This window comes from Rhinopithecus roxellana, chromosome 13 (genome assembly GCF_007565055.1).
Source record: "Rhinopithecus roxellana isolate Shanxi Qingling chromosome 13, ASM756505v1, whole genome shotgun sequence".
NCBI classification, from domain to species: Eukaryota; Metazoa; Chordata; class Mammalia; order Primates; family Cercopithecidae; genus Rhinopithecus; species Rhinopithecus roxellana.
This window is the reverse complement of record NC_044561.1, coordinates 129,445,387-129,467,848: the sequence shown is the minus strand read 5'-3', so window position 1 is coordinate 129,467,848 and position 22,462 is coordinate 129,445,387. Positions and strand designations below refer to the sequence as shown.

The 22,462-nt window shown below is 47.5% G+C and overlaps 1 protein-coding gene and 1 pseudogene across 1 annotated transcript in view; both read right to left on the bottom strand.

Annotated features, from left to right (window-relative positions):
• The window catches only part of ZFP64 (ZFP64 zinc finger protein), a 98,846-nt gene that overhangs the window by 6,845 nt on the left and 69,539 nt on the right, over positions 1 to 22,462 (bottom strand). The window contains exons 6-7 of the mRNA XM_010363366.2: positions 8,841 to 8,990; positions 7,248 to 7,310 (exon numbers count right to left, since the gene is read on the bottom strand). Coding sequence (XP_010361668.1) covers positions 7,248 to 7,310; positions 8,841 to 8,990 — 213 coding nt within the window. The remainder of the gene's footprint in view (positions 1 to 7,247; positions 7,311 to 8,840; positions 8,991 to 22,462) is intronic.
• LOC104662362 lies at positions 20,193 to 20,985 on the bottom strand (annotated as a pseudogene).

Below are 22,462 nucleotides of genomic sequence, written 5' to 3'. Positions count from 1 at the left end.
GAGGTTGCAGTGAGCCGAGATCATGCCACTGCACTCCAGGCTGGGTGACAGAGGGAGACTCCGTCTCAAAAAAAAAAAAAAAAAAAAAAAGACTTGGTTGGGCACAATGGCTCATATCTGTAATCCCAACACTTGAGTCCAAAAGTTCTAGACCAGCCTGGGCAACATAGCGAGACCCTGTCTCTACCAAAAAAAAAAAAAAAAAAAAAAAGGATTAGCTAGGTGTGGTGGTATACCCTTGTAGTCCCAGCTACTTGGGAGGCTCAGGTGGGAGGATCACTTGAGCCCAGGAGGTGAGCTCTGATCATACCACTGCACTCTAGCCTAGGTGGCAGAACAAGAACTCGTCTCAATGAAACAAAAAAAAACCAAACAGCATAAAATAAAAACCACATCAAATATCAGGTAACTAGATGTCAAACTAAATATTATAAACAAAAATGTATTCCATTTCCCTCTTAAAGATCTAAATTATAGGTCAGGTGTTGTGGCTCACACCAGTAATCCCAGCACATTGGGAGGCCGAGGCAGGAGGATTGCTTGAGGCCAGAAGGTTGAGACCAGCCTGGGCAACATAGGGAGAGCTCATCTCTAATAAAAGTATAAAAATATATTTAAGTTAAATTAAGAAAAAAAAGCCACTAAATGCTCTGAAGATACATAAATCAAAGTGATAGGAACACAATAAGAAATTCTAGAAAAATGCTTTAAAAAAGTAGGAATATCAATTTTAGCATCAGGCAAAATAGAAATCATGGTGAAATTCATTAAAAACTTCATACGGATGAGAGAGTTCAGTATGTAGATATAAGTCAAACTTTTATGAGTATAACATGGCTTCACAAATGGTTTTTCAAAAATGTCAGCTTAGAAGTTTTAGAATGTCTTTTAGGACAGTTTTTGTCAAAATTAGATTACAAACTCTAGAAACAGATAAGAGTTTCCTATTTCAAAACCTATAGCCGTGGCTGGGCTCGGTGGCTCACGCCTGTAATCCCAGCACTTTGGGAAGCTGAGGCGGGCAGATCACCTGAGCTTGGGAGCTTGAGACCAGCCTGGCCAACGTGGAGAAACCCCGTGTCCACTAGAAATACAAAAAAATTAGCTGGACGTGGTGGCAACACGCCTGTAATCCCAGCTACTTGGGAGGCTGAGGCAGGAGAATCGCTTGAACCCAGGAGGTGGAGGTTGCAGTGAGCCGAGATCGCGCCATTGCACTCCAGCCTGGGCAAGAAGAGCGAAACTCCATCTCAAAACAAAACAAAACACAAAACAAACAAAAAGCCTATAGCCTATAATGGCTTTAAAGAAGTTTGTAGACTTAAGTTCATTTTTAACAAAATGCTGAAATCAAGTGCACAGTATGCACTTCAAGAAACCAAAAGACAGAATCGAGGCTACGTACAGTACTTGATCAATAAAGGTAAAAATGGTGCTAAAGAAGGAAGGCTTAGCTCAAAAAGAGAGGATACCAACAGACCAGGGTTCTTAATCTCAACAGTACTGGCAATTCTTTGATGTTTGGTGCTTTCCTCTGCGTTGTAAGATGTTTAGCGGCATCCCTGGCCTCCACCCACCCGATGCCAGTAGAACCCTTCCTTCCCCAGTTGTGACAACCAAAGATGTCTCCAGACATTGTTCCCTTGGGGGGCGAAATTGTACCTGGTTGAAAACCATTCCAATGGACTTTGGAAAAGCAGAAGGGGACTACGGATACACAAAGTCAGTCGTGACTATTAAGCAGAACTTTACCCCAATAAATTTAGAAGACTCCATAAGATGGGTGATGGTCCAGGAAGATGTAAAATTACAAAGCCTGGATTAAAAGATCGAAAACAAGGCTGGGCGCGGTAGCTTACACCTGTAATCCCAGCACTTTGGGAGGCCGAGGGGGTAGATCACGAGGTCAGGAGTTCGAGACCAGCCTGACCAAGATGGTGAAACCCCGTCTCTACTAAAAATACAAAAATTAGCCGGGCATGGTGGTACGTGCCTGTAATCCCAGCTACTCAGGAGGCTGAGGCAGGAGAATCGCTTGCACCTGAGAGACAGAGGTTGCAGTGAGTGAGATCACGCCACCGCACTCCAGCCTGGGTGACAGAGCAAGACTGTGTCCCCCCCTCAAAAAAAAAAAGATCAGGCCGGGCGCGGTGGCTCAAGCCTGTAATCCCAGCACTTTGGGAGGCCGAGGCGGGCGGATCACGAGGTCAGGAGATCGAGACGAGACCATCCTGGCTAACACGGGGAAACCCCGTCTCTACTAAAAAATACAAAAAACTAGCCGGGCGAGGTGGCGGGTGCCTGTAGTCCCAGCTACTCGGGATGCTGAGGCAGGAGAATGGCGTAAACCCGGGAGGCGGAGTTTGCAGTGAGCTGAGATCTGGCCACTGCACTCCAGCCTGGGTGACAGAGCGAGACTCCTTCTCAAAAAAAAAAAAAAAAAAAAAAAAAAAAGATCAAAAACAGGCTGGGTGTGGTGGCTCACACCTGTAATCCCAACACTTCGGGAGGCTGAGGCAGGCGGATCGGCCTTGACTTGAGGTCAGGAGTTCAAGACCTGCCTGGCCAACATGGTGAAACAGCATCTCCATTGTAAAAATACAAAAATTAGCCAGGCATGGTGGTGCACTGCTGTAATCCCATCTACACAGGAGGCTGAGGCACAAGAATCACTTGAACCTGGGAGACAGAGGTTGCAGTGTACCAAGATTGCACCACTGTACTCTAGCCTCGGTAAGAGGAAGACTGTCTCTCAAAAACAAAACAGAACAACCCAAAATGAAACAGATCGGTGACAATGAAGAATTATGTTAAAGATCTACTCTCCAAGGTGAATTGTTTATTGTTCGCAAGTATGTGCTGTAACTTCTGTGGAGAATTATGCTTCGCTGTCCCAGCAGTCTCTGGTTTGGGCATGACATACTCTGGCTAATGAAATATGACAGAAAGTGACAAGAATTGTTGTCAAGGGCCACTGTGTGGTTCCTCACACTTGTTTCTCTTGCCCAAGATACCCTGCAGTGTTCCAAATCAGGAGATTTAACAATTTTTTTTTACAGAGTCTCACTCTGTCGCCCAGGCTGGAGTGCAGTGGCACAATCTCGGTCCACTGCAACCTGCGCCTCCCAGGTTCAAGCGATTCTCCTGCCTCAGCCTCCCAAGTAGCTGGGATTACAGGCGGCTGCCACCACATCTGGCTAATATTTGTATTTTTAGTGGAGATGGGTTTCGCCATGTTGGCCAGACTGGTCTTGAACTCCTGACCTCAGGTGATCCACCTGCCTCGGCCTCCCAAAGTGCTGGGATTACAGGCGTGAGCCACTGTGCTCCGCCATCGGGAGATTTTTATCTGGGGTCTGCATGTAAATTTCACGGTCTAAGATCTGATATGGGAAATGATTACGTTTTTATCTTCCCTACCTCTAGCTACAGTTTAGCATTGCCTCCAATTATGGATGTAGGCAATAAACTACACTAACAACAGTGCTGGAGGCGCTCGTCAATGGACCTGAAATGTGGTTGTACCACATTACACTCGCTGTAGTTCTCCAAGTTACCACTTATGCTCACTTCTGCAATTAGGGTAATTAATTTGCTAGCCTACTAGGCTCCTGACATTAAATGCAGGTCTCTGGGACGACTGTGCATATTAACCGCCTGGGCTTGGGACTGTCTCATTAAGATGCAGATTCTGATTCAGGAGGTCCGCGGTGCAGCCTGGGTTCCTGCATTTTGATCTACCAAGCTCCCGGCTGATATGGACATTTCTGGTCTTTATACCAGTTTGGGATAGCAAGGGTTTAAAGTATGAAAATTGCACATTTAACATTGATGATTATATAATAATATGGTTTTTTAAAATGTCATATATCTTATTAAAGACATCTTTTTGAGAAGAGTCCATCCAAATTGCCAGCAGTGCATAGCAGAACAAAGGTCAAGAATGCCTTCATCTGGCTGTTCTGGACAGAGGCAGATCTACCAACTGCGTCCTGAAGACCACAAGGAATGCAGCTGGGGTGACTGTGGGGGACAGTGGCATATACAGAGCAGTCTTCAGTTGTCACTGAGGTTGATATTGCTATCTCAGCCTGATCTATACCTCCTCCTATGCTCCTAAGGATTGGAGCAGAGAGGGGATTGTGTGCACGTTCTACCAAACTTTCAAGGAAAGGCGTTTCTATAGTCAACTGTTTCAGAGCACAAAGATTTTGCTTCAGCTCACTTTATAACAGCTATCTGATACCAATGCCAAATAAAGAAATGCAAATACAAACATAAATCAATCTTCTTTACAAAGCTAAATAAATGCCACAGGAGCTAGCAATACAGGGCTCGGGGGAACGGTGGCTCACGTCTGTAATCCCAGCACTTTGGAAGGCTGAGGCAGGAGGATCACTTGAGGCCAGGAGTTTGAGACCAGCCTTGACAACACAGACCTCATCACTAGAAAATAAAATAAAATTAGCTGGGCGTAATGGGGCATGCCTGCAGCCCAGCTACTCGAGAAGCAGAGACATGAGGAGCACTTGAACCTGATCGCACTACTGTGTTCCAGCCTGGGCGACAGAGCAAGACCCTATCTCAAATAATAAATAAATAAATAAATAATAAAAAGGAAAACGCAATACATTTGAAATGCAATGACTATTTCCAATTAAACACACACCTCAGAAAACCAACCTCAGAAAGCTAGGAATAAACTTGAATGCCATAAGCGATCTTAACCAAAATCCCAGGGCTTCTAACCCTACAGTGATGGCGACATCAAAGCATGCCCATGATGAGGGAATAAGACAGATGGTTTGCGTTGACTGCTACTCTTTAATCTGAACGGAAGCACCAAAGCCAGGGCACACAAAGTCAAGTACAAAGTCATACACAGAAAACTTATTTGCATATGTTAATTTACTTAGGCAATCCAAAAGAACCACACGTTAGAATCATTGCCTCCCACTTATAGCTGGGTCAGAGACACCCTGATCTTTCCCCTCTTCCCTTGGTAACAGAACCTTCTTTGCAGCTGGGCACACGAGCACACAGGAGAAACTTCCTTTTCCCAGCTTTCATTTCCACAGCTGGGGGTGGCCATGTGATTAAGTTCTGGCCAAACAGGTGAGCCCAAGCGATGTGCCTTTAAGGTGGCAGGAGGCCATTGTGGAGCAGGCTAATGAGAGTTGCACCCTTGGGATGACAAAGCAACGCAAGAGCCTGGGTCTCTGAAACCACCAGGCCGGTCCCACACCAGCCTGATCACTTACACCTGGAACATCACGGGCCACAAATAGTTTGGCTTTAAACCACCATTACTTGAGTCCCAGTAGTCACAAAGGATGCGACTTCTGGGTCACGCCCCAAGGGAGGAATACTGTGAGCCCCCATGCCTCTTCTCCTACTTTCCATTAGTTAAATTCAGAGAACTAAAGCAGTCACCTTGGGCCCAGAGAAGAGGCCTAACTTTGCTTACACTAGGAAGGTGCGTCTGCTTCCCCCACTCAGGAACAAGGCCTTACCTTATATGTCCTGGATCCCCAGCATCCTCTGCAGTACCTCAAGAAAACATTAATCCAGCCCCTGTACATCTCTTGGGGTCGACCCCAGCACAGTGAACATTCCAGGCCTTTAATTCTTGTGAAGGTTATCTTGTGAATTTGAAGATTTTTGGCCTCCACCCATTGAATGGCAGTAGCCTAGCCCCAGTTGACAACAAGTGCTCAAGTTATTTTCAGGATAGAGTCACCCACTCTGAAATTCCTTAAACTGAGCTGCCTCATCTTTCCTCAAAGGGTTGCCGGAACCTGCATGCTTTCACTGACATCGTCATCCTGGTAGTCTGTCTTTCAAGGTGAAGATCAAACATTTCCTTGCTAACATGCTTGTCATGATGCACCGTCCCCAGGCAAAAGTGGCCCTCTATTAAATATTACATAGGGCCTCTATTAAAAGTGACCCTCTACTATAATATTACAATGCCCATCTTTCTGGACAGAGACTGCCATCTTTGTGCAAAAATCTCTATCCTCTCAGTAAAGGGGCTCCAGAGGCTCATTTGGGCATGTGCTGCTCCTCCTAAAACCATCCCTCATGTCCCCTTGACGCTCAGTATGGCCATGACTAAGTCCCGCTCATGTTCCCCTAGGTCACAAGGGCCGCTGCTTCTGAGTCACAGCCCGAGGGAGGCATGCTGTGGGCCCCCTGGCCTGCTTCCGTTGCCCGCTGGCTAAGAGATGCAGAGAACTACAGCACCTGCCTCAGACCCAGAGGCTAAGCCACGTGTCCAGGATGGCAGAGCCATTGGACCAGCTATGGACTATGTGCCTCTGAAGCTGTATTCGAGAAATAAACCAGATTACGTTTAAGCCACTGAGAGTGGTTTCTGAAAGAACAAACCAATATCCTCCCTCAAACACACAAGTATAGGATTTGTACTATAGACTAAGGGTTGGTAAAGTGTTTTGTAAAGGACTAGATAATATTTTACGGAGGACGGGCCTGGTGGCTCATGCCTGTAATCCCAGCACTTTAGGAGGCCGAGGCAGATGGATCACCTGAGGTCAGGAGTTCGAGACCAGCCTGGCCAACATTGCGAAACTCCGTCTCTACTAAAAATAGAAAAATTAGCCGGGCATGGTGGCAGGCACCTGTAATCCTAGCTATTTCAAAAGGCTGAGGCAGGAGAATCACTTGAACCTGGGAGGCGGGGGTTGCAGTGAGCTGAGATTGTGACACTGCACTCCAGCCTGGGTGACAGAGTGGGACTCTGTCTCAAAAAAAAAAAAAAAAAAGTATTTTAGGCTTTGTGCACCCTACAGTCCCTGTAGCAACTACCCCCTTGTAAGGCCAGAAAGCTGCAAACAATAAGTAAACAAAGGAGCACGCCAACAGGCTGGAGTTGCCCATGGGCTGCAGTTTGTAGACCCCTGGTATAGATCATGGCACTCCTTTGCTTCAGCACATCTTATTTCTCTTCTCAGCAGCTCGCTGCCCTAAAAGAAAGCACCTTCAAGAAGCCACCTTATTGCTCTTCTAAGATTACTATAGCCACAGGCCTCTGTGTAGCTCATCCTGGCAACCTCTTCATCTTCATCTCATACCCCTTTGTTCCTTCTCCCAAGCCCACCCTACTAGACTGAGTTTCACGAGGCAGATGAGGCAGAGACCGTCCTGTTCATTACTGTGTCCCTAGTGCTTAATTCACATTCACTTCCTATCTTCTTACTGAGCTGTTGAACAGAGTGGATACCTACCCGTATGGATTCTGAGATGGCGGTCCAAGTCTTTCATGCCATGCACAGTTTTGAAGTGGCAACCTACAAAAGAAAAATTCCTTTTTTTTTTTTTTTTTTGAGATGAAGCCTTGCTCTGTTGCCCAGGCCGGAGTGCAGTGGCATGATCTCGGCTTACTGCAACCTCCGCCTCCTGGGTTCAAGCAATTCTCCTGCTTCAGCCTCCCGAGTAGCTGAGATTATAGGCACCCGCCTCCATACCCGGCTAATTTTAGAATTTTTGGTAGAGATGGGGTTTCACCATGTTGGCCAGGCTGGTCTCGAACTCCTGACCTCAGGTGATCTGCCTGCCCCAGCCTTCCAAAGTGCTGGGATTATAGGTGTGAGCCACCATGCCAGGCCTGAAAAATACAATTCTTTTTTTTTTTTTTGAGACGGAGTCTCGCTCTGTCACCCAGGCTGGAGTGCAGCTGCACGATCTCGACTCACCGCAAGCTCTGCCTCCTGGGTTCATGCCATTCTCCTGCCTCAGCCTCCCGTGGAGCTGGGACTACAGGCGCACGCCACCACGCCCGGCTAAGTTTTTGTATTTTTAGTAGAGACGGGGTTTCACCGTGTTAGCCAGGATGGTCTCGATCTCCTGACCTCGTGATCCGCCCATCTCGGCCTCCCAAAGTGCTGGGGTTACAGGCATGAGCCACTGCGCCCGGCAGGAAAAATACGATTCTTAAAAGAGAACCTCAGTTGAGTGTGGTGGCTCATGCCTGCCATCCCCAAGCTTGGGAGACCAAGGTGGGAGGATCACTGGAGGCCAGAAGTTTGAGACCAGCCTGGGTAACATAGAGAGACTCTCATCCCCTCCTAAAATGCTGGGATTACAGGCATGAGCCACCAGGCCCATCCTCACTAAAATATTACCTAGTCCTTTACAAAACACTTTACCAACCCTTAGTCTATAGCACAAATCCTATACTTGTGTGTTTGAGGGAGGATATTGGTTTGTTCTTTCAGAAACCACTCTCAGTGGCTTAAACGTAATCTGGTTTATTTCTCGAATACAGCTTCAGAGGCACATAACTTTTAAAACAAAAAAGTTAGCCAGACATGGTGGTGCATGCCTGTAGTCCCAACTATTCAGGGGGCCGATGAGGGAAGATCACATGCATCCAGTGAGTTGGAGGCTGCAGTGAGTTATGATCACACCACTATACTCCAGCCTTAACAGAGCAAGACCTTGTCTTGGGAGTCTGAGGCAGGAGAATTGCCAGAACCCGAGAGGCGGAGGTTGCGGTGAGCCGAGATCACGCCATTGCACTCCAGCCTGGGCAACGAGAGTGAAACTGTCTCCAAAAAAAAAAAAAAAAAAAGTGTCTGTATATGTATAACCTTAGGATGGAAGCTCCTACGAATCCAATGTTCTGGCGAGTCCCATGCTGAGCTCTGGATGCTACAGGACTCTTAGGCCCCCCAGGGAAGGCTGTGTGTGCTGATGCAGATGCTGGCGTGTTATCAGCATGCAAGAGTAACACGAGCAAGCCGCTCGGGGATTCACACCAGGCTTGCATATCAGCACTTGGCTCAGAGGGGGCTCAGCACGCCGGGTTTTATTCTTACCTGGGTAGCAACAGTTGAATGTCCTCTCTCCAAGGGTGGCCATTTGCTCCCTTGCCTCTGAAGGAAGAGTGATGACAGGGGTCTTCTGAGTGTCACTGCTTTCAGTGGAGAGGCAGGCTGCTTTTGGAACATCGTTATCAAGCTCTGAAGCTGAAATTGAGGCATAAGGTTTTGCTTAGTTTTTCAATTATAACCACCATGCTAAGTCTTAGAATACAGTAGGTTTGCGCTTATTTCACCTTCCTTCACCTTTCCAGAAATAATTAAAAACAAAAATGAAAGCCATGTGCCCAGGCGCGGTGGCTCATGCCTGTAATCCCAGCACTTTGGGGGGCCGAGGTGGGTGGATCACAAGCTCAGGAGTTCAAGACTAGCCTAGCCAATATGGTGAAACCCTGTCTCTACTAAAAATGCAGAAATTAGCCAGGTGTGGTGGTGTGCGCCTGTAGTCCCAGCTACTCGAGAGGCTGAGGCAGGAGAATCACTGGAACCCGGGAGGCAGATGTTGCAGTGAGCTGAGATCATGCTACTGTACTCCAGCCTGGGCAAAAGAGCAAGACTCTGTCTTAAGGAAAAGAAAAAAAAAAAAAAAAAAAAAAGCCACGTATGCTCTGTCTTGCAAAAGTCCTCTTCCCCTTACTGCAGTTTCCAAGAAGTACAGGGGACAGGACACTGTCACATAACAGGGAAACTGGCAAAATCCAAACTAAAAAAACGTAACATATGAATACTTCTTAAAGGTGTGAAGACTAGGTTTTTTTCAAACAATTTCTAATCCATCCCAGGCTGATATTTCTGTAAAATATAATAAACACAAAATAGGAGAGAGTGGAATATGACGAAAACAGCCCAAATATCGTTACATACAGCAAAAAGCTGGATGACATGGCAATATCAAAGTTTTTTTTTTTTTTTAAGATGCTTACTCTGGATTTCTGATTTGTTTTGCCTCAGTTCAGCAAAAGGTCAGGGGCCACACATCACTGATCTCCAGGATAAAACAGTTGTTTCAACAAATAACTTGAAAGAAGATGGAAGAGGAGAAAAACCAAAGACTGAGAGACTTGAGATGGTTGAAAACATTGTGGCTCCTGAGTAGAATACGCTGGAAAAGCTGTTTGAGATAGTAAGAAGTGTGCTCACTTGCTGGAGTTTTGCTACAAGCGTTTTATACTTTGGTGTGAAAATGGAATTAGAGCTTAAAAAGCATTCCCCATAGTCTAAGGATGAATGTTGAAACATTTACAAGTTGTATGATATGCGAGTTTTTCTTCAAAAATAATCCAGGGCAGGAGGAGAGCTGGCATAAGGAGAAATGAGATTGGCCACATGTAATTAATGGTTGAAGTGGATCAGTGGGTGAGAATTCACTATATTATTCTATTTTTAGGAAGGTTGAACTATATGAAATCACCATTTTTGTTAGCCAAGACGGTCAAATAATTTCATGTTTCAATCTAATATGTAGGTTTTAAAATTCCTATAGCAAAGATTAAGTACTCCTAGAAGATTCTGATATATCTCAAAATAGACTTAAATCTAAAAGGAAAAAAGGTCCTATCAAGGTCTGAAGTTTTGTTTTTGAAATGGAGCCTCACTCTGTGACCCAGACTGGAGTGCAGTATCATGATCTCAGCTCACTGCAACCTCTGCCTCCTGGGTTCAAGCGATTCTCCTGCCTCAAACTCCCAGGTAGCTGGGATTACAGGCATACACTACCACGCCTACCTAACTTTTGTATTTTTAGTAGAGATAGGGTTTCACCATGTTGGCCAAGTTGGTCTCGAACTCCTGACCTCAAGTGATCCCCCACTTCAGCCTCCCAAAGTACTGGGACTATAGTCATGAGCCACTGTGTGCAGCCACCTAAAGTCTTAAAAGATTGACTAGCTTATTAATTATAGGCCAAGATCTGGGACTTTCCCTGTTCCAAGGTTATTATAAGAGGCAGATTTCACTTTATTGAGAGGATTTGTGGGGGTAAAGGAATCTTAGCATGAGAAGCTGTACAGCACTGTGGTGAGGGCTTCGGTTTTAGGCAGAGGGTTTGCTCAGCCATGTGCTGTGCTACTGGAGAGCTACTTAACCTTTCTGAGCTTCAGTTTACTCATATGCAAAAGGAGACAACATACATGCCTCAGAGCTGCAGAGTTAAACAAGATGAAAATATATAAGTTCTCAGTACAGTGCTCAGTCTCAGTAAATAAAATTATGTGGCTTCAGATGTCACAAAGTGAGGACTACAATTTCACATCCTAGCAGTTGTGCTCGAAGCCCCTTAACAAGTGATCTAGTCCACTGGCTCTCAACTGGGGACCATTCTACCACCAAAGGACACTCAGCAATGCCTGGGAACATTTTCAATTGTCATGTTTCTGTTTGCATGCATGCGTGACAATGGCATCTAGTGGGTGAAGGCCAGGGATACTGCTAGACATCCTATAGTGCGCAGGACAGCCCCCACAAGGAAATGATGCAATCCCAAAGGTCAACAGGGCTGGGGTTGAGAAAGTCTGCATTAGTCCTACTCCCAATGTTTCTTCCAAGTGTAATCCTGATACTGTCACAATCACCTAGATCATGGGTTCAATGTAGTTTCCCAGGCCTTACCCTATACTCACTGAAAACTTAGGGCAGGGAGAGGGGTGGTAGTGTAGATCAAGTAAGGATTTGTGATTCCAGGGACTTGCGATTTTTTTTGAGACACGGTCTCACTGTCACCCAGACTGGAGCACAGTGGCACCAACATGGCTCACTGCAACCTCCACCTTCCAGGCTCAAGCCATCCTCCTACCTCAGCCTCCCAAGTAGCTGGGACCACAGGCATGCACCACCACACCTGGCTAGTTTTTGTTATTTTTTGTAGAGACAGGGTTATGCCACGTTGCCCATGCTAGTCTCAAACCCTGAGCTCAAGCAATCTGCCCACCTTAACCACCGAAAGTGCTGGGATTACAGACATGAGCCACCATACCTGGCCTCAGGGACTTGCATTTTTGAAGCACTTGCCAGAGGATTCTGCTGTATTACTTGCAAGTCCTTGACTCAAAGGGCGGTCCCCTAGAGCACCAGCATCACCTGAGAGCTTGTTAAAAATGCAGAGTCTCGGCTGGGTGCAGTGGCTCACACCTGTAATCCTACCACTTTGGGAGGCCAAGGCGGGCAGATCACGAGGTGAGGAGATCAAGACCATCCTGGCTAACACGGTGAAACCCGTCTCTACTAAAAATACAAAAAAAAAAAAAAAAAAAAAATTAGCCAGGCGTGGTGGCGTGCACCTGTAATCCCAGCTACTCAGGAGACTGAGGTAGAAGAATCGCTTGAACTTGGGAGGCAGAGGTTGCAGTGAGCCCAGATTGTGCCACTGCACTCTAGCCTGGTGAGAGTGAGACTCCATCTCAAAAAAAAAAAAAAAAAAAAGCAGCAGTCTCAGGCCTACAGAACCAATCTGCACTTTAGCCAGATCCCTAGGTGATTCCTGAGCACAACACATTGCGATTGGAGAAGCACAGCTCACAGCCAGTGGTTCTCAGACATGAGCATGTATCAGAATTGCCTAGAAGGCTGCTTAAAACACAGGTGGCATAGGCTTCCCCTCTGGAGTTCCTGATTGACTAGGTATGGGGTGCAGCCAGTGATTTTTCACTTCTGACAAGTTCCCAATTGATGCCGATGCTGGTCTGGGAACCATACTTTTGAGACTTACTCTGAGCAAGAAACTGGCTCAGATGCTCAAGGTTGCAGGACTGGAAGTTTTCAGCTCATTGGAACCCACACTTGCCAGATCTGCAACCCATCCTATGGCCCTCAGGGGAAGACACAAAGCCTCATTGCTTAGTAACTCACATACTATAAGAGAAAACCATGAAACTCGAGGGTTTTAATTTCCAGTCAAGCAAGACTGGAAACAAATCTAAGTGAGGTACTGTATAACACAGTGGTTTGGGGGAACAGACTGGGAAACCAGCTGGTAAGTTTCAAGTTTTACCATTTTACCATTTATTTACCCCTGGATAAGATACTCAACTTCCCTGTTCCTCAGTTTCCACATCTGTGAAATGGGTATTATGGCCATCTCATTAGCTTAGATGAAGTTCTTTAGTATATTTAAGAGAACCTCGTGTATTAAGTCAATACTGTATAAATGCTATTAGTGTTAGTCACTGATATACACACATAAGATTCTACCAGATTCTCAGAGGGAGAAAAACGCGTGTTTTCAATGAAAACTAGAAAATAAGAGGTGGGTTAAAGGATGACCTAGATAGAGCCTCTGATGAGGAGGTGTGAGGAACCTCAGATTTTATTTACATTTAGACATTCAGGAAACCAAGGAAGGGCCGAAGCCCACTCTCCTGGGAAAGGTGCAGCTGGGGGAGGCCCTCGGCCTCTGGAAGTGGGGGTAGACCACATCTGACAATTAGAAACCAGGTGAGCAGGGGAGGGTTTTAATCCCTGGGGAAACGGATGATGTTCCCTCAGTAAGGTTCCTCTGGCCCCTCCGTCATTTTACTGCTGGTGACAGGAAGTCTACTAGTTACTTTCCATTTTATTTTCCTCCAAAAGCTACTTGAGTTGCAAAGACACTTGCAAATTAAGAGTGGCCCAACCTTAGTAAAAAATGTACTCCCTTGCCAGTGTCGCAGACCAAAGATGCTAGGATAAAACGTCAGTTGGAAGACGGCTTTTTCTCCGAAGTGGTGGCTGAGGTTGAGGCACACTACTGGGCCGGCAGAGTCTGCGTTCTGTTCCCACAGAAGGCACCTCAGTACTCCAGGACGCACAACACCCTCCCCATGCCCGAAACACTGGGTGCGGCTCCAGAAGGCGCCTCGCAGCGCCGGCTGCAGGAATCCAAAGTAGCTCAGTGAACTGGCTTTCCACCCCAGCCTGGGGTTATTCAGCAACTCTCTTCTATAAACACCTCCCACAAAGACTCAGCATCCCCAGTACCTCCCCAGCTTCCCCTGGGTGCAGAGATCAGCAAGAGCCCCGCCCTTCTCCCCAGGGGGGCGGATCCGGTAAGTCTCACCTGTCTATCTCCGTCCCTAGGCCTCGGGCACAAGGGTGGTTATACTATTCTGGTTAGGGTAGCTCCACCCGGACAAGCTTTATTTTAACATATAAGCTATTAGTTTAGTGGAGCCTTCATTAAACTACTCCCCTCCACCACCTCCTCGGGAAGGTGTGGTCAAAGCCCACCAGACCGACTGTAGTGGAAGTTGATGCGGAAGTTGGAAAGCCCGCGTCTCTGGAGGGGTGAGCCTCCCCGGAGAGGGGACCCGACATCCTCCTTTCCGCGCCAGGAAAGAGCGGGGGAGAAGAGGAAGTCCAGTTACAACTCCTTTCTTCACCCTCTTAAGGGAAAGGTACACGGCTAACCACGGGGAGCTGGTAGCCGAAGAGAAAGTAGGAACCTGCAATCTCGATCTAAGCTCAAAATAAGCAAAAAGGGAAGCGCCTTAGAAATGCAGATTCCCCAGCCCCACCCCCGAGATTCCAATGGAGGCGGGGCACGGGCGGGGGCGAGGGGGTCCCTAATGTGGGGGAGGAATTCGGCTAGCGAGAAAAGGTCCCCTCCCGTAGGCTCTTCTGAAGCGGAGGATCCCGGGACGAGAAATGCTGCCCAGGGGGCTTAGGGTAGCCGAGGATCTCCTTGCTACATCCTGTGTCCACGTGGCAGCCGAGGAGGGGGTGTGGGGGCCGCCTGTTAAGTGAGACAGTATCACTGCTCTATCCCCACCACGGCTCCCACTTCGCTCAGATAAAATGCAGAGCTCTTATCGGGGCTCATGGCCGCCCCCCACCCCCCACCGCCTGCCCCCATCACCTCTCGGGCCTCCCGTGACCTCTCCGGCTACAGCAGCGCTGACGCCCTGGGCCCCTGCGCTTGTGTTCCCTCGGCCTGGAATGCTCTTCCCCCGGGTACCTGCACGGCTCGCTCCCTCCCATCCTTCTGGTCTCCGCTCGAACATCCACTCCTCGGTGAGGCCTTTCCTGGACAACGCATTTGAAACGTAACCCCAGGGCAAGGAGCCACCTTTCAGGCGCGCAGCCGAAGCCTAGTGCCAAGGGGGCCGGGGACTCGGGTGCCCGCGCACCCCGAAAACAGCCTCTGAGGGGTCCTCTGAGCATCCTTCCAACGTGTTTGGGAGGCAAACTCGTTGACTAGCTCTTGAGAGGAGTGGCCAGAGGAATTCAGGCGGGGAAGGGGACCGGTTGACTCCAGGAGGATGTCATTTACAAAGGCGGGGCGCGGGGACGCCCAGGTCCGAGTCCCTGGACTCTGCGCCGGACGCTTCGCCCGCCCTTTCAGGCCCCCTGCCCGGTCCTCGTACCCGCGCGGGTCCGGAGAACCTCTGAGCACCAGCCCCCAGCCCCCGGGCGGGGCTCCAGCAGCACTACTCACCCGGCTCCCCTGCCACCTGCGGGGCCACCTCCGCACATTCCCGGCGCGCAGGGCAAGGCTCCTCGGAGTTGAGGTGCTGGGGCTTGGCCTGCTTGCGCCGCGACATGGCGCGAGGACGGGGCTCCCCGCGCGTCCCTAGGAGTGGCCTACTTCACACAACGAATTCCCGGAGTTCGGAAATTACCCCCCTTCGGCTGGAACGCGCATGTCCCGGCAATTCTGCTCATCAGCCGAGCAGGGCGATTTATCAAGAGTCCTGACGGCTGATTGGCCTGGAGCCAAGACCCCAGGAGTCCGGTGAACTTGTGGTCCGCGCCCGGTCAGCCCGCGCCACCTGGGAGCTCGTTAGAAATGCAGACTCTCGGGCTCTTCCCCAGACCCGCTGAATCAGAATCTGCATTTTAACAAGATCCCCAGGTGATTCGCATGCACATTAAAGTTTGAGAAACCGTGTCTGCATTTTAACGAGATCCCCAGGTGATTCGTTGGCCCATTAAAATTTCAGAAGCGCAGCTCTCCTCCAACTTTAATGTGCGCACGAGTCGCTGGGGATCTCGTTAAAATGCAGATTCTGACTCAGTGGGTCTGGGGTGGGGCCTGAGCTCCTGTATTTCTAACGAGCTCCCAGGTGAAGCTGTGGCTGCAGCGCTGCACAGGCCGCGCTTTTAGATTCGGACTTAATTGGTCTGGGCTGGGACCTGGGCATTGGGATATATATATTTTAAAAGCCGTCTCCCTCCCTCACCACCCCCATCACACACACAGGTTTTTCTGATGTGCATCCAAGCTGAGAAGCACGACCTCCACTCCTGGCTCTCAACCCTGGCTGCATACCCAAATTTAAATTTTAAAAGAGTTGGAGACACTCTGGTGTCTCCCTCCAACTGCAGAGAGAACATGTTCCTGGAGGACCCGGTTAAAAATGCAGATTCCGAAAGTTCTGGATTCAGGTGGCCGAGGCCAGGAATGTGTGTTTTTATACAGCACGTGCCCGCTCCCGCCCCGTGACTCGGGCGCACTGGGTCTTGGACCACACAGGAGGGCTTTTGGGGCCAACCCGACGCTGGCCCCACTCGGCAGGTGACGGAGGCGTGGTCCTCGGGGGGTTGAGCTAATTAGCGTTCGTGCTCAGACTGGCTGGGACCTCGATGAGACCCGAGGGAGACCCCTCCTTGCGCCGCCTAAATGATATCCAACGGGGAGTAAGAGAAGCCACCTACATACCCCAGGTGTTTACTTTCTTCAAATTGGGGAGTTACTTAAGACAGGGTTGTTGCCCCAAGCTTGCCCGAACCTGAGAATCACGTGGGGGCCCTTGTTTCAAAAAGACCCAGCCTGGCTCTGCTCCGAGTTTTGGGGGCGGGGCCTGAGAATCTGTATTTTTAACAGCGCAGCGTATGAGTTTTACGGGGTGGTCCTGGGGGGTTAGCAGCATCTGTAACGAGCCTTCTATGAGGTTATCGTTGGCGAACCCCGGGGCAGGGCCTGCGAGAACACATTTTTTGCTTAATTGTTTCCATTTCTCAAATGCTGACCTGTTTTCCTCAAACTTCCCTTTGATTTTCAGGTTGTGAATCGACTTAGGGATATTTGTGTAATGCCGGGTGAAGTCATGTCAGGTTACATTTCCGAGACTTAAACTTTTTAAAAAAACACAACGCTTCAAGTCTTCTTTGGGATGTGTGTGTAGTTACACGTATCTGTAAAGACATTTGAAAATATATACACGTGGCCGGGTGTGGTGGCTCATGCCTGTAATCCCAGCACTTTGGGAGGCCGAGGTGGGCGGATCACATGAGGTCAGGAGTTCTAGACCAGCCTGGTCAACATGATTAAACCTTGTCTCTACTAAAAATACAAAAAACTAGCTGGGCGTGGTGGTGGACGCCTGTAATCCCAGCTCCTGGGGAAGCTGAGGCAGGAGAATCACTTGAACCCGGAGGTGGAGCCAAGATCGCACCACTGCACTCCAGCCTGGGTAACAGAGTGAGACTCCACCTCAAAAAAAAAGAAGAAAAAAAAAAAATATATATATATACACACACACACACATATACACACACACACTCATGTTTATCATATCTCCTTTTGAGGAGACTGGATAAACAGTGGTTGCCCCTGGGGAAGTTGAAGAGGGGTGCCTGGGGGGTATGGGAGACATCTGATACCCCCTAATAACTGCTTGAGGTGTGTACTTGTGTTTGTATTGCTTGGTTGTTATTTTACTCAGGTGTACACAATCAATCATTGGTACATGAGGCATTATTAGTGCCCTATTGTTAGTCTACACTTGTACGCCTGCCTACATTTTTTAGGCTGCTTGCTTGCACCCCTGTTTATTATGACATAATAAGTACCAGGGAACCTACTGCCCCAAAGTAGGACCTTAACCACAACCTACATCTCTCTTTATATGGCTCCTGATGTCTCCTCCCCTCCTCTGCCCTACAACTGAATAACCCTCAGCCTGACTCCTACAGATCTCATTCATTTGCTTTTTCTCTTTAGCAAGTTTTATTTTACCTACATGTATTCCTTAAAAAAATACAATTCTAATATTTAAAGAATATAAAAGGGTATATAATCTTCCAAGAATAACTTTTTTCACTTAATATTATTTTGCTAAGATCATCCAAATTGCTGTCATTGTTTATTGATTTTGACTGCTCTATAAATATTCCACTGTGTGAAAATGCCAGTTTCATCACCTGCTCTCCTGTTGATGGGCACATGGGCCTTTGCCAGGTCTTTGCCATTGTGAACAGTGCTGCTTTGATCTTTCTAAAAAGTGTCAGAGTTTCTCATGAGTGAATATATACCTTGGGGTAGTATAAGAGATAATGCCAAAATGATTGTATTAACTTATACTTCCCCAGCAAGGCATAAGAAATAACATAGGTCAGACTCAGTGGCTCATACCTGTAGTTCTAGAACTTTGGAAAGTTGAGGTTGGTGGATCACTTGAGCTAAGGAGTTTGAGACCAGCCTGGGTGACATGGCAAAACTCTGTCTCTATAAAAAATATACAAAAATTAGCTGGGTGGGTGACACATCTGTGGTCCCAGCTACTCTGGAAACTGAGGCAGGAGGAAGCTGAGCCTTGGAGGCTGAGGCATGGGCCATGTTTGTGCCACTGCACTCCAGCCTGAGCAACAGAGTAAGAACCTGTCTTGAAAACAAACACAAAAAACCCAAAATGTGAAGCCCATTCTTTCTCACACTCAGGATTATAAAATGTCTTGATTTTTGCCAACTATATTGACATAAAATGGGGTCTCAGTATAGTCTTGATTTGCATTTTCCATGTCGGTATACTTACAACCAAAAGCAAACTGAAAATTGTAAATGTGTTCCACAAATATAATGACAACTGATAGTCTTATTTTTGAAAAAAATTGTGTTTAGTCTTTTGCAAAACATCCAATCAGAGTTCTAGTCCTAAATTAAGGTTTTTTTTTTTTTTTTTTTTTTTTTTTTTTGAGACGAAGTTTCACTCTTGTTGCCCAGGCTGGAGTGCAATGGTGCGATCTCAGCTCACTGCAACCTCCACTTCCCAGTTTTAAGCAATTCTCCTTGCTTAGCTTCCCGAGTAGCTGGGATTACAGATGTCCACCACGACGCCTGACTAATTTTTTGTATTTTTAGTAGAGATGGGTTTTCACCTTGTTGGCCAGGCTGGTCTCAAACTCCTGGCCTCAAGCAATCCATCCGCCGTGGCCTCCCAAAGTGTTGGGATTACAGGCATGAGCCACTGTGCCGGGCCACCATGTTTGGTTTTGGTTTTAATGGCTTTATTTCAAGGCTCAAAATTAAAAATCTGAAAACAAAAAAATCTTACAGGGTCTACAGATGCAAATGAAAGCAAAGTATCATTGGCTATGCATAATCAGTCATGATTCTCCTCTTTCAATCCCATTTGCCAATTACACAGGTTGACTATTCTGTTGAAATCCAGCTAGTAAATTTTCATCTTCCCTCATAATCAGGAGCTTCTGCAAATTAAAGTGAAGAAGACACATCACTATATTGTACCTGGAACAAATGGATTTCAAACCCAGGGAAGCTCTTTTTTTTTAAAGATGTTTAAACAGGCTGGAAAAATCTGTTTGCTGGCTGAGTGCAGCAGCTTATGCCTGTAATCCCAGCATTTGGGAGGCCAAGGCGGATGGATCACCTGAGGTCACGAGTTCGAGACCAGCTTGGCCAACATGTCAAACCCCGTCTCTACTAAAAATAACAAAAATTAGCTGGATGTGGTGGCACATGCCTGTAATCCCAGCTACATGGGAGGGTGAGGCTGGAGAATCACTTGAACCCAGGAGGCGGAGGTTGCAGGGAGCCAAGACTGTGCCACTGCACTCCAGCCTGGGCGACAGAGCGAAACTCTGCCTAAAAAAAAAAAAAAAAAAACCTGTTGCTAAGTTTAAACACATAGATTGAGGTTCTCATAGGTGACTTTTCATTGTTTTCAGCAACAATATCACATAACAAGGGAATCAAGACCAAACATGCATTTAAAAGTACTTTCTCCATAGGATGTTGAAAACTAGTTACTTCCTCATTCTTCATATATCGCCTTTGTCCGGATTTCTTTTTTTTTTTTTTTTCCACTTAAGCAAAACACTGAAACTTTAATTGAACCAGAATTACACCTGTCAAAGATCCGGGCGGTATACTCCTAACTCTTCTCTATAGCACCAGTTCCTTGTGAGAGGTTATTTCATCAGCCACCTGAGTAAGTGCTCCAGCTATCCCCAGATCAGCTAGAGACATCCCAAGCATGGCCACGTCAGCATCAATGTCCAGGCATACTCAGGGTTCAGAATCGTGGGTTAGTACCACTTTTCCCACCACCCCCTCTATTCCACAAAAGACTCACAGCCAGCAGGTTAACTCTTCCCTCCCCACCCCTACCAAACCCTGGAAAACCATAAAGAGCCTTTTTACAGCTCCTGGTTCTCAGCCCACTTCTTCTGGAAGGCAGTTAGGATGTTTAAGGTCTTCTGGAACTCCTCCTTCTTCCAGTCACTCAACTTGTTCTTCTCAATCAGCCTGGAGATCCATGTCATCTCTGATGCTGGGAAGTCCTCCCCTAGGTCTAAGATTTTCCCTATGATCTTCAGTTGTTGCTTGGCCCAGTTCTTCTCAGTCTCCCTCACACTTGAGAGGTGGTCCTGTCCCTGTTTCAAGAGGGCCTGGCGGGCCTCCACTCCAGAGGCCCTGACCAACTCTCCGGCCAGGGCGTCATACGCAGGCAGGCCACCAGGCCACCAGGCATCCCTAGATAGACGCCTTTCCCCTTCAGCCGGCGCCGAATGGCTCCAACCTTAACTGCCCCAGTACACGGGACTGGGTTCTCAAAGTCCTCCTCCCAGAAGAGGTAGAAGACCGGGTAGCTCTCCTTGTGCAGCTTGTATTTCTCACTCAGCTCCATGTTCAGCTTGTCACCATAATCTGAGATCCCCGTCTCTGCTACCAAGAGATCATCGCTGGAAGCCGAGTTTTCAGGAAGACGCCTGAACTCATCCTGCTTCTCACCATAGCGGTACTGGGTGTCGAACTTCACCAAGACGAATCAGCTTTTGGGAATGACCTTGTAGAAAGTGACCGTATCCAGGGGAAGGGCGCCCTTGGTGTGCAGGCCGCTGCCGCCATGCGGACGGAGAGGAGCAGGAAGCCCAGGAGAAGGGGAAGCAGCGGGGAGAGAGACGCGGAGTGGGGCACGGCGGCAGCCATATCGCCGGGTTCCGCAACGGGGAGGTGGGGAAACCGTAGTGGAGAACGGCCCAAGTCAGCGGTCAATTTTTTTTTTTTTTTTTTTTTTTTGAGACGGAGTCTCGCTCGTCGCCCAGGCTGGAGTGCAATGGTGCGATCTTGGCTCATCGCAACTTCCGCCTCCCGGGTTCAAGCGATTCTCCTGCCTCAGCCTCCTGAGTAGCTAGGATTATAGGCATGTGCCACCACGCCTGGCTAATTTTGTATTTTTAGTAGAGATGGGTTTCTCCATGTTGGTCAGGCTGGTCTTAAACTCCCAACCTCAGGTGATCCGCCTGCCTCGGCCTCCCAAAGTGCTGGGATTACAGGCGTGAGCCACCTTGCCCAGCCTGCAGTTTTTGTTTGTTTGTTTGTTTGTTTGTTTAATAGTTGTTAGGTAATCCCCTTTATTCACATAGAAAATTAATAAATTTTCAAACATTGTTGCTTTGTAGAAGAAAAATGGAGAATATCTGTAATTCTCACAACTCTTAAGTATTTTGCCAAGAGATAAACAGCATACTTCTGAATTATACAACAGATTCTCCTGGTCACTCTACCTCTCTTTACAAACAAAGATTCCAGAGGCAGGATAATGTAGTCACTAAGAGCACAGTCTGGAGCCAACCAGAGTTAGAATCCTGGCTCTGGCTGGGCACGGTGGCTCACACCTGTAATCCCAGCACTTTGGGAGGCCAAGGAGGGTGCATCACTTGAAGTCGGAAGTTTGAGACCAGCCTGGACAATCTGGTGAAACCCCATCTCTACTAAAAATACAAAAAATTAGCTGGGCATGGTGGCCAGCACCTGTAATTCAGCTACTCAGGAGGCTGAGGCACGAGAATCGCTTGAACCCAAGAGGCAGAGGTTGCAGTGAGCCAAAATCATGCCACTGCACTCCAGCCTGGGCAACAGAGCAAGACTCCATCTCCAAAAAAAAAAAAAAAAATCCCTGCTCCTCGCTCTGGCTCTGTTCACATCCCACCTGTGTGATCTCGAGAAAGCTGTTCTGTGTCCCATTTTTCTCATTAATAAAATGGCAATGCCAAGGGTGGGTTGAGGATTAGAGAATTTATATATGTAAACGAGTACAGAACAACATCTAGTATGTAAATACTACTCTAAGTGTTAACAGTTGGTATGATAATGGGGTAAGAGTTATAGTTATCTATGAAAGTAGCACTCATCTGTCATTGGTTATTCCATTTAACTAGGCACAGTTACTGTTTTACATGGAAATAGATTTGAAGCAAACAAGCACGTGTAACCTTATTCCACTCTTCTGAGTTGCAGAATTCCCATGCTTTCACAGTTTCAATCCACATATTAAATGAGGAAAGCTTACTCTTCTTTTTAAAGAGAAAGAGATTATAACAAAGTATCAGTACAATGTCGTTTCTGATTGTCCTGGGCCTCTGGGGATGTGAGCACCCTGGTTGTGTTCTCCTACCTTTTTTTT